The following is a 16,656-nucleotide window of genomic DNA, read 5'->3' on the forward strand; positions in this document are numbered from 1 at the left end:
CTTTCAAGTCTTTATAAAAGTGACTTTGATGACCATTTTGTTTATTTAAATGATTTAAATGTAATTTTTTGTTTCCATTTCTTTACCGCGTTTCCGAGCGGTCTTAGGTGCTGCAGTCATGGACTGTGCGGCTGATCCCGGCGGAGGTTCGAGTCTTCCCTTGGGCATGGGTGTGTGTGTTTGTCCTTAGGATAATTTGGGTTAAGCAGTGTGTAAGGTTAGGGACTGATGACCTTAGCAGTTAAGTCCCATAAGATTTTTTAAAAAAATTACCGTGTCACTTTGATCATAATATCAACTTCTTCATTTGCTCTCATTCTTCTTCCAGTAATTCTTTTTCCAGTGAACACATACTGCGTAGTGGGGCGAACACCCTGTTGTAGAAATAATTCAAAAGGCAAGATCCGATTATGGCACCTTTCGTGTCTTGAAACCGGTTATCCACTAAACAGTATTCAAGCGATCTCGGCTTTTGAATTATTTCTAATAATTTTTCCACTTGAAATCGTTGTTCGTGCGTTTTTAATTAATTATATGTAATAATTTCGATATTATTTCCTTTGTTTTTACCGTCTAATTTTTTAAGTCCAGGTTATTGCATTCACTAAATCGATTCCTCACTTTGCTTGAGTATCGTTTTACTTATCAGTCCTTCCTTGGAGTAAATAGTTATCTGCCTTATTTCTTCCATAGTGAATTGGAATTTAGGCTATGTTTCAAATGTTTCTATGACGATTACTATGCAAAAAAAACTGCGCAGTTTATATCGAAAAATACATTTTTCAAGTCATTGCACAGTCAGCACTGGCCATTAAAATTGCTACACCAAGAAGAAATGCAGATGTTAAACGAGTATTCATTGGACAAATATATTATACTAGAACTGACATGTGATTACATTTTCATGTGATTAAATTTTCACGCAATTTGGGTGCATAGTTCCTGAGAAATCAGTACCCGTAATAACGGCCTTGATACGCCTGGGCGTTGAGTCAAACAGAGCTTGGATGGCGTGTACAGGTACAGCCGCCCATGCAGCTTCAACACGATACCACAGTTCATGAAGAGTAGTGACTGGCGTATTGTGACGAGCAAGTTGCTCAGCCACCATTGACCAGACGTTTTCAATTGGTGAGAGATCTGGAGAATGTGCTGGCCAGGGCAGCACTCGAACATTTACTGTATCCAGAAAGACCCACACAGGACCTGCAACATACGGTCGTGTATTATCCTGCTGGAATGTAGGGTTTCGCAGGGGTCGAAAACATCTTAAATGTAACGTCCAAATGTAACGTCCAAAGTGCCGTGAATGCGAACAAGAGGTGACCGAGACGTGTAACCAAAGGCACCCTATACCATCACGCCGGGTGATACGCCAGTATAGCGATGACGAATACACGCTTCCAATGTGCGTTCACCGCGATGTCGCCAAACACGGATGTGGCAATCATGATACTGTAAACACAACCTGGGTTCATCCGAAAAAATGACGTTTTGCCATTCGTGCACCCAGGTTCGTCGTTGACTACACCATCGCAGGCGCTCCTGTCTGTGATGCAGCGTCAAGGATAACCGCAGCCATGGTCTCTGAGGCGATAGTTCATGCTGCTGCAAACGTCGTCGAACTGTTCGTGCAGATGGTTGTTGTCTTGCAAACGTCCCCATCTGTTGACTCAGTGATCGAGACGTGGCTGCACGATCCGGTACAGCCATGCGGATAAGATGCCTGTCATCTAGGCTGCTAGTGATACGAGGCCGTTCGGATCCATTATAGCGCGCGTCCGGCCATCCTGATTTAGGTTTTCCGTGATTTCCCTAAATCGCTCCAGGCAAATGCCGGGATGGTTCCTCTGAAAGGGTACAGCCGTCTTCCTTCCCCGTCCTTCCCTAACCCGATGAGACCGATGACCTCGCTGTCTGGTCTCCTTCCCCAAACCAACCAACCATAATAGCGTTCCGTATTACCCTCGTGAACCCACCGATTCCATATTCTGCTTACAGTCGTTGGATCTCGGCCAACGAGAGCAGCAATGACGCGATACGATAAACCGCAATCGCGACAGGCTACAATCCGACCTCTATCAAAGTCGGAAACGTGATGGTACGCATTTCTCCTCCTTACACGAGGCATCACAACAACGTTTCACCAGGCAACGCCGGTCAACTGCTGTGTCTGTATGAGTAATCGATTGGAAACTTTCCTCATGTCAGCACGTTGTAGGTGTCTCCGCCGACGCCATCCTTATGTGAATGCTCTGAAAAGCTAATGATTTGCATATCACAGCATCTTCTTCCGGTCGGTTAAATTTCGCGTTTGTAGCACAACTGGTAAGTGGTTAGGCGATTCTGTCAAAGAGCTTCTAAGTCAACAGAAGCACAAGTGGATGTCCGTACTTGGAATCGGTGTGGAATACAGGAAATAAATACACACTCACGCTACAGAATTATACAGTTTCACTACAAAACGGTTTTATTTTAGCTAAAGATACATACACACAGTGTATAGAAACTAAACAAAGATGTACATGGACGTTTATCTATTTACAACACCGCTATGTTGATCCGCGAAGAGCCGAAAGGTATAATGGCTGACTATGCAGAATGCGATGGTGACGAACCCGTGACGATGATGAAAAATGAAAGTGATACGGTTGCATTAATGCCGCGACGTTAGTCTTCAACGATGTTGGACCCCGCAAATTCTGCTAGGTCACGTCGTCGATCTGCAATAGAAAATTACGTCTTAGTGCTGGTATTTCGCTTTTTAAACATAAAAAATTACAGAAAGCCATTTGTCATACACTGAAGCGCCAAAGAAATTGTTATAGGCATGGCTATTCAAATAGAGAGATATGTAAACAGGAAGAATATGGCGCTGCGGTTGGCAACGGTTATATACGACAACAAGTGTCTGGCGGAGTTGTCAGATCGGTTACTGCTGCTACAGTGGCAGGTTATCAAGATTTAAGAGAGTTTGAACGTGGTGTTATAGTCGGCGGACGAGGCATGGGATACAGCATCTCCGAGGTAGCGATGAAGTGTGGATTTTCCGGTACGGCCGTTTCACGAGTGTACCGTGAATGTCGGGAATCCGGTAAAACATCAAATTTCCGACATCACTGCGCCCGGAGAAAGATCCCGCAAGAAAGGGACCAACGACGACTGAAGAGAATCGTTCAACGTAACAGAAGTGTAACCTTTTCTCAAATTGCTACAGATTTCAATGCTGGGTCATCAACAAGTGTCATCGTGCGAACCGTTCAAAGAAACATCATGGATATATGTTTTGGGAGCCGAAGGCCCCCTCGTGTGCCCCCATATGACTGCACTAGACAAAGATTTACACATCGCCTTGGCCCGTCAACTCCGACATTGGACCTTTGATGACTGGAAACATGTTGAATTGTCGGACGAGTTTCGTTTCAAATGTATAGGTATGGAGACAACCTCATGAATCCATCGACTCTCATGTCATCATGGGACTGTTCAAGCTGGTGGAGGCTTTGTAGTAGCGTGGAGTCTATGCAGTTGAGTGATATGAGGCCTGTGATGTTTCTAGATACGACTCTCACAGGTGACACGTACGTAAGCATCCTGCCTGATCACCTAGAGCCATTAGGTCCATTGTACATTCCGACGGACTTCGGCAATTCCAGCACGACAACGCGACACTCCACACGTCCAGAATTGCTACAAAGTGGCTACAGGAGCACTCTTCTGGAGTTTAAACACTTCCGCTAGCCACCAAACTCCCCAGACAAGGACATTTTTGAGCATATCTGTGATTCTTTGCAAAGTGCTGTTCTGAAGAGATCTTCATCCTGTCATACTCTTACGGATTTATGGACAGCCCTGCAGGATTCATGGTGTCAGTTCCCTCCAGCCCTACTTCAGACATTATTCGAGTCCATGCCACGTCGTACTGCGGTACTTCCGCGTGCTCGCTGGGACCCTACACGATATTAGGCAGGTGTACCAGTTTCTTTGCCTCTTCAGTATATTTAATAGTAGGCGGAAGTGAAAGTGAAAACGCTGGCCATTATATATAAATGAATCTTTCACCATTCTAAAAGTTTAAAGTTTTTATATGATCGTGCCTGACATCCACAAAGAGGTGGCTCATTCTTTCATATCCGAAGCCAGTGACGTTCGTGGTACAGAGTAATGAAATTTATTGTGAACCTTGCCATAAACCACTGGGCCACTAAAGTTTTGTGAGCTCTTCTATCACAACCAACAGACTAGCATAGTTGCCAGTGACACAACAAGTCAATCCATTGCCGAAATACCGAGCGAGGTGGCGCAGTGGTTAGCACACTGGACTCGCATTCGGGAGGACGACGGTTCAATCCCGTCTCCGGCCATCCTGATTTAGGTTTTCCGTGATTTCCCTAAATTGTTTCAGGCAAATGCCGGGATGGTTCCTTTGAAAGGGCACGGCCGATTTCCTTCCCAATCCTTCCCTACACCGAGCTTGCGCTCCGTCTCTAATGACCTCGTTGTCGACGGGACGTTAAACACTAACCACCACCATTGCCGAAATAGTCTGCACCTGCTACTAAATGAAGAATGAAATTCGTATTTCATCGTCATATTCCATTACCAGGAATAGTTTTCCGTTTCAAACGTTTTGAAATTCCTGACGACTGTTAGGGTTAAATGGAGTGGAAGAATTGAGGTGTCTTGTGGTTCTCGTGGTAATGTACCGTTGCTGAGGAACTCGTACATTAGTAAACTTACACGCCAGGGCTGTATGAACATCAGAGCATCGATAGCGTAGCTGCTACGCTATCACCAGCGTGACTTTCAGCGCCTTACTGAAGAATATGAATGTACTCAGGATGGATATTCTGGCCCCAACATTCATATGAAGCTCATCTCCTGCAATAGCTTAGGGGCAGAGTAATTTCTTGATGTATCATAGAAGGCCGGTACCTTTTGCAATAGATATCGTCGTATGCTCGGTCAGGACCTTTGCAGATAATGTAGTTGTCTATAAGAAGGTGGCAGCAGAAAGTCCTATAGAGGATCAGTGACTGGTACTAAACGAAGACAAATGTAATTTACTGCACTTGAATAAGTGAAGAGATGTACTACTGTTTGATTACACTATTGGCCAAAAGTCAGTGGACAAAAATTAAGTAAAGTAAGATTCCTTCGACTGAACATGCAGAGCGACGTAAAGTAGAACGTAAAACAAATAGTAGGGTAATCAGATGCCAGAGTGGGATTCATTGGGAGAATCTGAAAGACACGCAGTGCCTCCAAGAAAGAAGTGGCTCAAAACGCTCTCGTTGGAGTGGCAGACGCTACAGGAGAGGTGTTGTAGATCCCGGAGAGTTTGGCACGTCTATATTTTTGTAACTAATAAACATATACAATGAATTTTGCTGTTTGATGAACGGGAAATTCAAAAAGTTTTTTACATATCTATTCACAGGTGTGCAGTATGTCCTCCTTGGTGTGCATGGCGTATGTCAATGCGGTATTGAAGTTGTTCCCAGACTGCAGCGAGCATGTCTTGAGTTACAACTTCCACAGCTGCTGTTATGTCATGCCTCAGAGCATTAATTGTTGTTGGTAACGGAGCCACATCAGTAGAGACTTCCATAAGGCCCCACAAGAAATAATCACACACTGTCGGGTTAAGTGACCTTGGGGGTCAGTAATGGAAGGTTGAATCCATTGCGACCGATCCACCGTCCAGTAATCCTATGAGTTAAAAATTTCCAGTGTAATGGTGCCCCATCCTCTTGGTAAATGAAGTCATTTGTATCAGTCTCCAACAGCGGGAATAGAAAGTTCTCAAGCATATCGAGATATGTGCTTCCTGTTGTAGTGTTATCCACAAAGAAAATGGACCGAACACCTTTTCCCGTGAAACTGGACAAAACACATTAAATTTATGAGAGCCCCTCTCATGTTGTACAAATTCATGTGGTATTCTCAGTATTCTCATATTATGACGGTTCATCTTTCCATTTAAATGGAATGTTGCCTCGTCATCCTCCATCTTGCCGAGAACGAAATTACAGAACCCCACACGCTATTGTTTGCCACCTTCACGAAGAGCTTACAGTTGCTGAATTTTATATGGTTTCATGTGTAAACGTCGACGCAACACGGACATTGGGGGCACGCTGAGCTATCGAGTTAAACGGCGAACGGATTTCTGTGGACTCCTCGTGAAACAACAGCATATGCATTGGACGTATGTGTCAGACACCCGGGGACGGCAGGCGATTGCCTTTGCACAAACAACCTTTTCTCGGAATTGTTCACGCCATCGTCTAATGCTCCGTGTTGTAGGAGGATCCACACCATACTTAGTACGAAAGTCACGTTGGACAGCTATTACTGACCCGTACTGCGAGAAACATTGAACGCATTTTTACTAGAACTGAAATGGGGGAACACTGTTGCTACCTAGTGGGAACTATGTAAAGCTCGAGAGTTTGTTTTTTCCAACACTATGTTGTTCACGGACATATCTCAAATGACATAATAATTATGATTCTTTTTTTAAATCGGGTAATTCATTTGATACACCGTGTATTATTTCCTCCTGTATACACTGTGTGAGCAAAAGTATCCGCACATTGCCAAAAAGTACGTTTTTCATATTAGGCGCATTGCGCTGCTGTCTACTGCCTGGTACTCCATATCAGCGACGTCAGTAGTCATTAGACATCGTGAGAGAGCAGAATGGGGAGCTACGCGGAACCCACAGACTTTGAACATGGTCAGGTGATTGGGTGTCACTTGTGTCATACGTCTGTACGCGAGATTTCCACACTCCTAAGCATCCCTAGGTGCACTGTTTTTGATACAGTAGTGAAATGGAAACGTGATGGGAAACATACAGCACACAAACGTACAGGCCGACATTGTCTGTTGACTGACAGAGACTGCCGACAGTTGAAGAGGGTCGTAATGTGTAACAGGAAGACATCTATCCAGACCATCACACAGGAATTGCAAACTGCATCAGAATGCACTGCAAGTACTATGACAGTTAGGCCTGAGGAGAGAAAACTTGTATTTATTTGTCGAGCGGCTGCTCATAAGCCACGTATCACACCAGTAAATGCCAAACGACGCCTCGCTTGGTGTAAGGAGCGTAAAAATTGTACGATTGAACAGTGGAAAAACGTTGTGTGGAGTGACGAATCACGGTACACAATGTGGCTATCCGCAGTCTGGGTGTGGGTATGGCATGTGCCCGGTGAACGTCATCTGCCAGCGTGTGTAGTGCCAACAGTAGAATTCGGAGGCGGTGGTGTTATAGTTTGGTCGCGTTTTTCGTGTATGGGGCTTGCACCCCTTGTGGTTTTGCGTGGCCCTATCAGAGCACAGGCCTGCATTGACGTTTTAAGCACCTTCTTGCTTCCCACTGTTGAAGAGGAATTCGGGGATGGCGATTCCATCTTTCAACACGATCGAGCATCTGTTGAGAGTTCACGGCCGATGGCGGAGTGGTTACACGCTAATAATATCCCTGTAATGGACTGGACTGCACAGTCCTGACGTAAATCCTATAGAACACCATTGGGATGTTTTGGAACGTCGACTTCGTACCAGAACTCACTGACCGAATTCGATACGTCTCCTCAGTGCAGCACTTCGTGAAGAATGGGCTGCCATTCCCCAACATCTGATTGAACGTATGCAGAATGAGATTTTCACTCTGCAGCGGATGTGCGCAGATATGAAACTTCCTGGCACATTAAAACTGTCTGCCGGACCGAGACTCGGAATCATTGCCTTTGGCGGGAAAGTGACTGAACGTATGCCTGCAAGTGTGGAAGCTGTCATCGAGGCTAAGGGTGGACCAACCCCATATTGAATTCGAGCATTACCGATGGAGGGCGCCAGGAACTTTTAAGTAATTTTGAGCCAGGTGTCCTGATGCTTTTGATCTCATAGCTTACATTTAACGAAACGGTAACAACGAGAAAATCAGTGAAGTTAGAGCTCATACTGATGCTACCAGATACTCATTCATCCCTTGTGAGATCCATTAATGGAACAGGGAAGAGGTGATTACAAAGGTAACAGAAGTACCCTCCCCCATAGAAAAATAGGTTGCTTTTGGAGCTAGATGTAGACTGAGTACAGGCTGCTCTGTAGTCAGACTTGATGCACCAGCCCGGTGCAGAGTGGTGACGCACCTTGTCAGCCCTTGATCTGGACGGCCTGTGGGTGGGCCTGCTGCTGCAGCTGCTGCGCGCCCTGTGGCTGGTGCACCTGCTGCAGCAGCTGCTGCGCCGGGCTCAGCGTCTGCTGCAGGTAGGCCGCCAGCTGCTGCTGCGCCTGCGACTGCAGGTTGCTCTGGATCTGCGCCAGGTACGGCGACTGGTAGATCTGGACGCCGCGGCCCTGAGGGACCGCGCCAGCTGCCGGAGCAGCAGCTGCTGCGGCGGCGGGCTGGTAGCTCAGCCCGGCGGCGGCGTCCGGGATGTACATGAGCAGCGGCTGCAACACACGCACAGTGCCACAGGTCAGTCGCTCTGCTGGAACTTGAAACTCCGATCAGGCCAGGCATGGATTCGAGGGGTCAGAAACTCCTCACAAAAAAAGAGCAAAAGTACTTATATTCATACACTACTGGCCATTACAATTGCTACACCAAGAAGAAATACACATGATAAACGGGTATTCATAGGGACCAACACCGTGTTACTAGAGGAGTCCGAAAGGCACGCAACTTAGCTCACGTAGGCTGGCGTGAAGTCTGGAACAGGAAAAGGAAATTAGAATTTAGAAACAAGGACGTAGCTGGTGGAATACTTAACTTTAATTCATTAATGGTGAACGTCGCTCTTGACATTACATGATTCACAGTATCAATAGTAACTGATACTGGCGCCTTGCTAGGTCGTAGCAAATGACGTGGCTGAAGGCTATGCTAAACTATCTTCTCGGCAAATTAGAGCGTATTTTGTCAGTGAAACATTGCTAGCAAAGTCGGCTGTACAACTGGGACGAGTGCTAGGAAGTCTCTCTAGACCTGCCGTGTGGCGGCTCTCGGTCTACAATCACTGATAGTGGCGACCCGCGGGGCCGACATATACTACCGGACCGCGGCCGATTTAAAGGTTACCACCTAGCAAGTGTGGTGTCTGGCGGTGACACCACAGCATAGTTCCTGACAAATCAGTACCCAGAACAACCACCTCTGGCCGTAATAACGGCCTTGATAAGCTTGGGCATTGAGTCAAACAGAACTTGGATGGCGTGTACAGGTACAGCTGCCCATGCAGCTTTAACACGATACCACAGTTTATCAACAGTAGTGACTGGCGTACTGTGACAAGCCTGTTGCTCGGCCATCATTGACCAGACGTTTACAGTTGGTGGGAGATCTGGAGAATGTGCTGGCCAGGGCAACAGTCGAACATTGTCTGTATCCAGAAAGGCCCGTACAGGACCTGCAACATGAGGTCGTTCATTATCCAGCTGAAATGTAGGGTTTTGCAAGGATCGAATGAATGTTGGAGCCACGGGTCGTAACACATCTGAAATGTAACGTCCACTGTTCAAAATGTCGTCAGTGCCAACAAGAGGTGACCGAGATGTGTAATCAATGGCACCCCATACGATCACGCCGGGTGATACGCTTCTGACTGCGAAACTAAATACCAGTTTTTTTAAGTCTGACTTGAATTTTACCTTAACAGCGTCATACTTTTAAAAATCTTCTAATCCCCTACTTCAGCCCCTCTGGGGTAAAATTTCGAAGTCGCTTACAAAACGATCCCTGTAGTATGAGATCAACACCCTCTACATATTTCTAGTTTCTATCCTTAGCGGTTTGGGCTCGGCGATGATGGGTTAGTCGGTCGGTTCAAAATGGTTCAACATAGCGCGACTCCGAAGCGGGTATATAAAATGGTTCAAATGGCTCCAAGCAGTATGGGACTTACATCTGACGTTATCAGTCTCGTAGACTTAGAACTACTTAAACCTAACTAACCTAAGGACATCTAAGGATTCGAACCTGTGACCGTAGCAGCCGTGTGTTTCCGGACTGAAGCACCTAGAACCGCTCGGCCACAGCGGCCGGCCAGTCAGAATATTGCCTTCCGTGTACAGAGAAATATAAAAGGCTGTCCTAACAGACTCCTCATCGTCCACCCAAGACCGCTAAGGACAGAAACGAGAAATTTGGAGAGGGTGTTGATCTCATACTACAGGCATCGTTTAGTAAGCGACTTCGAAATTTTACCCCAGAGGGGCTGAAGTAGGGATTAGAAGATTTTTCAAAATATGGCGCTGCTCAGGTAATTTTGGAGTCAGAAGATCGAAAACTGGTATTAGGTTTCGCAGTCAGAAATAAAAAAGAAACACTTGGTTCAGCACTTTTGGAGTTCAGCCACTAAGGAGGTCAAATAATAGCTGAAAGTGTTCTTTGAAATTGAGTATTTATTACGGTCTTAAAAAGGCATTTTTAAATCTACATCTATGAAAACTGCTATTTGACCGCTCTTTTAGCTATAAAAAAATACGAATTTCAGTAATTTTGAAAATTAATCCACTGAGGGGGTGAAATAATAGAGGATGAAAGTTTTCATCAACTATTTCTTTATATTAAAATATTTTTAAAGCTAAATCTGTGACAATTTGTATTTGACTTTCGAGGAAATAAGGGTTGGGGGATGAAAGTTTCTATGGAAATATCACCACAAGAACTAAAAAGGTAGAAATAACAAAAACCATCGACTCTGGTTGCCAAAATTGCGTTTTGGTTGGATTTATTTTCGGAAATGCTTCTATAGTGTTAATTAATGTCCGAAGTTTAGAAGAATTGAAGTTTGTGAAAAACACAATAATTCGATTAAAGGGAAACAAAAAGATCTGTGCAGACGATACTGTCAATGCGAGAGAAGCGGCGGGCGCAAAGATAGTTTCTTATATACAAATAAAATAAAAAAGTTGCTTCACTTTTAGAAAGTATACATTGGTCATTTGTAAGAAATTAAAACTGTCGATTAGCCAATGATCTAAATTGTAACACAAGATTTGGTTATTGCCTTTGTGACCAAGGTAAAGAATGTATGAACCACCTCCACAACGTGGGTACCACCAGCCTCTCTCTCAAATCTAGCCCAGTCTCCGAACTATCAGTTTAATAAGTCACAGCTGCAAAATACTAAAGCGAACTCTTTTGAGACGAATGGAAAAACTGATAGAAGCCGACCTCGGAGAAGATCAGTTTGGATTCCATAGAAATGTTGGAACACGTGAGACAATACTGACCCTACGACTTACCTTAGAAGAAATATTAAGGAAAGGCAAACCAACGTTTCTAGCATTTGTAGACTTAGAGAAAGCTTCTGAAAATGTTGATTGGAATACTCTCTTTCAAATTCTGAAGGTGGCAGGGGTAAAATACAGAGAGCGGAAGGGTATTTACAATTTGTAGAGAAAGCAGATGGCAGTTATAAGAGTCGAGGGGTGTGAAAGGGAAGCAGTGGTTGGGAAGGAAGTAAGACAGGGTTGCAGCCTTTCCCCGATGTTATTCAATCTGTATATTGAGCAAGCAGTAAGGGAAACAAAAGAAAAATTCTGAGTAGGTATTAAAATCCATGGAGAAGAAATAAAAACTTTGAGGTTCGCCGATGACATTGTAATTCTCTCAGAGACAGCAAAGGACTTGGAAGAACAGTTGAACGGAATGGACAGTGTCTTGAAAGGACGGTATAAGATGAACATCAACAAAAGCAAAACGAGGATAATGGAATGTAGTCGAATTAAGTCGGGTGATGCTGTGTGTATTAGATTAGGAAATGAGGCACTTAAAGTAGTAAAGGAGTGTTGCTATTTGGGAGCAAAATAACTGATGATGGTCGAAGTAGAGCGAATATAAAATGTAGACTGGGAATGGCAAGGAAAGCGTTTCTGAAGAAGAGAAATTTGTTAACATTGAGTATAGATTTAAGTGTCAGGAAGTCGTTTCTGAAAGTATTTATATGGAGTGTAGCCATGTATGGAAGTAAAATGTGGACGATAAATGGTTTAGACAAGAAGAGAATAGAAGCTTTCGAAATGTCGTGCTACAGAAGAATGCTGAAGATTAGATGGGTAGATCACATAACTAATGAGGAGTTATTGAATAGAATTGGGGAGAAGAGGAGTTTGTGGCACAACTAGACTAGAAGAAGGGATCGGTTGGTACGACATGTTCTGAGGCATCAAGGGATCGCCAATTTAGTACTAGAGGGCAGCGTGGATGGTAAAAATCATAGAGGGAGACCAAGAGATGATTACACTAAGCAGATTCAGAAGGATGTGGGTTGCAGTAGGTCCTGGGATATGAAGAAGCTAGCACTGGATAGAGTAGCATGGAGAGCTGCAACAAACCAGTGTCTGGACTGAACACAACAACAACCACAACCAAGTCTCCTCACATGACTGCTTGTCTAGTAACAAATGAAGGAGGATAGTTGAGTGGATACGTGCTTGCCTCCCCTGCAGCAGACCCGGCTTCGATTCCCGGCTGAGTTGGAGATTTTTCTCCATTCGTGGACTGAGTGTTCCCTTGTCCTTATCATCATTTCATCCTCCTCCCCGGCACGCAAGTCGCCAAACGTGGCATCAACTGAAATAAGATCTGTACTCGGCGGCCGCACTTCCCGGTTGGAGCCTGCCAGCCAACTGCGCCATACGCTCATATCCTTTTAAAGGGAGATTACGTGAAACCTGGAAACAGGTGAGAGGTACAGGCAGTATGTAAGCTGGGAGGACAGGTCCATGACCTGTGCCTAGACAGCTCAGGTGAGAGAACCACACTGGAGAAAAGCAAAGTTTTGCTCTCCCTTTTTAGTTTTACATACTGGTCTATTACTGTATGTTTAATTGTTCCGTGATCGGACTTTTAAGGAAGATGACTACAACAGCTCAATTTCAACACAAAAATCAAATGTCTACGTACTGTTCGTGAGGTATCTGTAGTTAATAGCCATCGGGATCTGTCATTAATCACAATAAAACTTAATTTATTTCTTCCCCGGAATGAATCTTCGTAACTATGAATTCCACACTGAGACTACTGTAAACTACGCTGACAATTTGTCATTCTGGAGAAGTCACTATTTATTTAATTCATTCATTCGTACAAGTTTCGATTGTTACTACCATATTGCATTGGTCGTTAAGTTATATAATTTCTAATCAGTAACTTCAATTGTACTCACTCTATAAAAACTAACGCTCACTCTTTCAGCTCAAGTTGCACACCGAAGAAACCAAGAAACTGGAATAGGCATGCGTATTCAAACACAGAGACATGTAAACAGGTAGAATACGTCACTGCTGTCGGCAACGCCTTTGTAAGACAAGTGTCTGGTGCAGTTATTAGATCGGTTACTGCTGCTACAATGGCAAGTAGTCAAGATTTAAGTGAGTTTGGTGTTACAGTTGACGCACGAATGGTGGCACATAGATTCTCCAAGATAGCGATGAAGTGCGGATTTTCCATTAAGGACATTTCACGAGAGTACCGTAAGTATCAGGAATCCGATAAAACATCAAATCTAGGCTGCTTCCGGAAAAAAAACCTGCAAGGACGACGACTGAAGAGAATCGTTCAACGTGGCGGAAGTGTAACCTTTCCACAAAATGCTGCAGATTTCAATGCTGGAACATCAACGAGAGCCAGCGTACGAACCATTCAACAAAACATCATCGATATGGGATTTCTGAGCCGAAAGCCAACTGGCGTATCTTTCATGACTGCACGACACAAAGCTTTACGCGTCGCCTAGCCCGCCAGCACCGACATTGATGACTGGAAACATGTTGCCTGCTCGGACGAGTCTCGTTTCAAATTTCATCGAGCAGGTGGGCGTGTATGGGTATGGAGATCCCATGAACACTGCATGTCAGCAGTGGACTGTTCGAGGTGGTGGGGATTCTGTAATGGTGTGGGGCATGTGTAGTTGGACGGATATGGGAGCCCTCATACGTCTAGATACGACTCTGATAGGTGAAACGTCAGTAAGCATCCTGTCTGATCAGTTGCATTCATTCGTGCCCATTGTGCATTCCGAAGGACTTGGGTAATCCCAGCAGGGCAATGCGACACCCCACAGGTCTAGAGTTCCTACACAGTGGCTCCGCGTAGCCTCTTCTGAGTTTAAACACTTCCACTAGCCCCAAACGCCACAGATATGAACATTATTCAGCATATCTGGGATGCCTTGCAACGTGCTGCTTAGAAGATATTTCCACTCCCTCGTACTCTTACGGACTTATGGACAGCCGTTCATGATTCATGGTGTCAGTTCCCTCCAACACTACTTCAGACATTAGTCGAGTTCATACCACGTGGTGTTGCGGCACTTCTGCATGCTCAGTGCTCACGGGGGCTCAGGTGTATCAGTGTCTTTGGCTGTTCATGTGATTATTAATTGTCACACGTAATGGCCGCGTGGTTAGAGGCGCCATATCAAAGATGGCGCGACCCCACCCGATAGAGGTTCGAGGCCTCTCTCGTGCATGGATGATTCTTTTTGTTGTTCTTAGCATAATTTAGTTTAAGTAATGTATAAGTCTATGGACCAATGACCACAGCAGTTCGGTACCTTAGGAATTCACACTCATTTGAACATTTTAACATTTGCTTATTAATTAATACTGCTCAAATCCTTAATAAAACTCTTCCTCCCAACAACATTTTAGCTTTTACTGCAACCATTTACCATATTTACGACCCGACCAACATGAAGGGCTTATTTCAATAGTGATACAAGTTCATTTTTGTTCATTCTGAGATATAGAGTCCTAAAGTTAAATGAGCGCTGAAAAATCTGGAGTTGAGATACCAGAAATATTGAAGGATATGGCTTCTTGCTAGAGATGAACCTTTCTTTCTGTTTGTTTGGACCATTAATTTCAGAAGCATGATAGACAGAAAAATGGAGGTAATGGACTTGTACCACTATTGAAATAAGCTCTTCATATCTCCAGACACGCGTGTAGTTGCAGGGCCACCCATCACATACCGGAAAAATGCCAGTGTTGCTCGACAATGATTGTGCAACCAAAAATAGACATATATTGTATAAAATATTTCAGATTGAAAGACTTTCTGCCAACTGCATTCTAATCGGAGAGTGCAGGTGTTACAGGCACAATCCTCCTACACAGTTTGTCACACAGTTTTAATATAAAATGAATTATGACCTTCGATTATATAAGTACAGTATGTGTTCAAAAGTATCCAGACATCACCAAAAACGTATGTTTCTCATATTAGGTGCATTGTGCTGCCATCTGCCAGATACTCCATATCAGTGACCTCAGTAGCAATTAAACATCGTGAGAGAGCAGAATGAGGCTTTAGGCGGAACTCATGCATTTCGAACGTGGTCAGGTTATTGTGTTTCACTTGTGTCATACGCCCGTACGCGACATTTACACGCCCCAAACACCCTTAGATCCATAGTTTCTGATGTAATAATGAAGTGGAAACGTACAGCACAAGAGCGTACAGGCTGACCTCGTATGTTGACTGACAGAACCGCCGACAGTTGAAGAGGGTCGTAATGTGTAATAGGCAGACATCAATCCAGATCATCACACAGGAATTCCGAACTGCATCAGGATGGCAGTTAGGAGTGTGGTGAGAAAAACTTGGATTTCATTGTCGAGCGGCCACTCATAAGCCACACATCACGCCAGTAAATGCCAAACGACGCCTCGCTTGGTGTAAAGGGCGTAAACATTGTACGACTGAACTGTGGAAAAACGTTGTATGGAGTGACGAATAACGGTACACAATGTGGTGATCCGTTGCCAAGGTGTGGGTATGCCGAATGCCTGGTGAACGTCATCTGACAGCGTATGTAGCGCCAACAGTAAAATTCAAAGGCGGTGGTGTTATGGTGCGGTCGTGTTTTTCATGGAGGTGGCTTGCACCATTTATTGTTTTGCGTGTGGGCGGCGCTGTGGCCGAGCGGTTCTAGGCGCTTCAGTCCGGAACCACGTGACTTCTACGGTCGCAGTTTCGAACCGTGCCTACATCTACATCTACATTTATACTGCGCAAGCCACCCAACGGGGTGTGGCGGAGGGCACTTTACGTGCCACTGTCATTACCTCCCTTACCTGTTCCAGTCACGTATGCTTCGCGGGAAGAATGACTGCGGGAAAGCCTCCGTGTGCCCTAGAATCCCTCTAATTTTACATTCGTGATCTCTTTTGGAGGTATAAGTAGGGGGAAGCAATATATTCGATACCTCATCCAGAAACGCACGCTCTCGAAACCTGGACAGCAAGCTATAACGCGATGCAGAGCGACTCTGTTGCAGAGGCTGCCACTTGAGTTTGCTAAACATCTCTGTAACGCTATCACGCTTACCAAATTACCCTGTGACGAAACGCGCCGCTCTTCTTTGGATCTTCTCTATCTCCTCTGTCGACCCGACTTGGTACGGATCCCACACTGATGAGTAATACTCAAGTATAGGTCGAACGAGTGTTTTGTAGGCCACCTCCTTTGTTGATAGACTACATGCCTCGGGCATGGATGTGTGTGATGTCCTTAGGTTAGTTAGGTTCACATAATTGTAAGTCTAGGGGACTGATGACCTCAGATGTTAAGTCCCATAGTCCTTAGAGCTTTTTGAACCACTGATTTTGCTTGGGACTATC

The 16,656-nt window shown here is 44.7% G+C and overlaps 1 protein-coding gene across 1 annotated transcript in view; it reads right to left on the reverse strand.

Moving 5' to 3' along the window:
• Positions 1-2,444: 2,444 nt before the first annotated feature.
• LOC126291485 (transcription factor SPT20 homolog) overlaps positions 2,445-16,656 on the reverse strand; it is a 41,973-nt gene continuing 27,761 nt past the window's right edge. The window contains exons 6-7 of the mRNA XM_049984994.1: positions 8,172-8,475; positions 2,445-2,723 (exon numbers count right to left, since the gene is read on the reverse strand). Coding sequence (XP_049840951.1) covers positions 8,176-8,475 — 300 coding nt within the window. The 3' untranslated portion in view covers positions 2,445-2,723; positions 8,172-8,175. The remainder of the gene's footprint in view (positions 2,724-8,171; positions 8,476-16,656) is intronic.

Source organism: Schistocerca gregaria, chromosome 9 (assembly GCF_023897955.1).
Source record: "Schistocerca gregaria isolate iqSchGreg1 chromosome 9, iqSchGreg1.2, whole genome shotgun sequence".
NCBI lineage: Eukaryota > Metazoa > Arthropoda > Insecta > Orthoptera > Acrididae > Schistocerca > Schistocerca gregaria.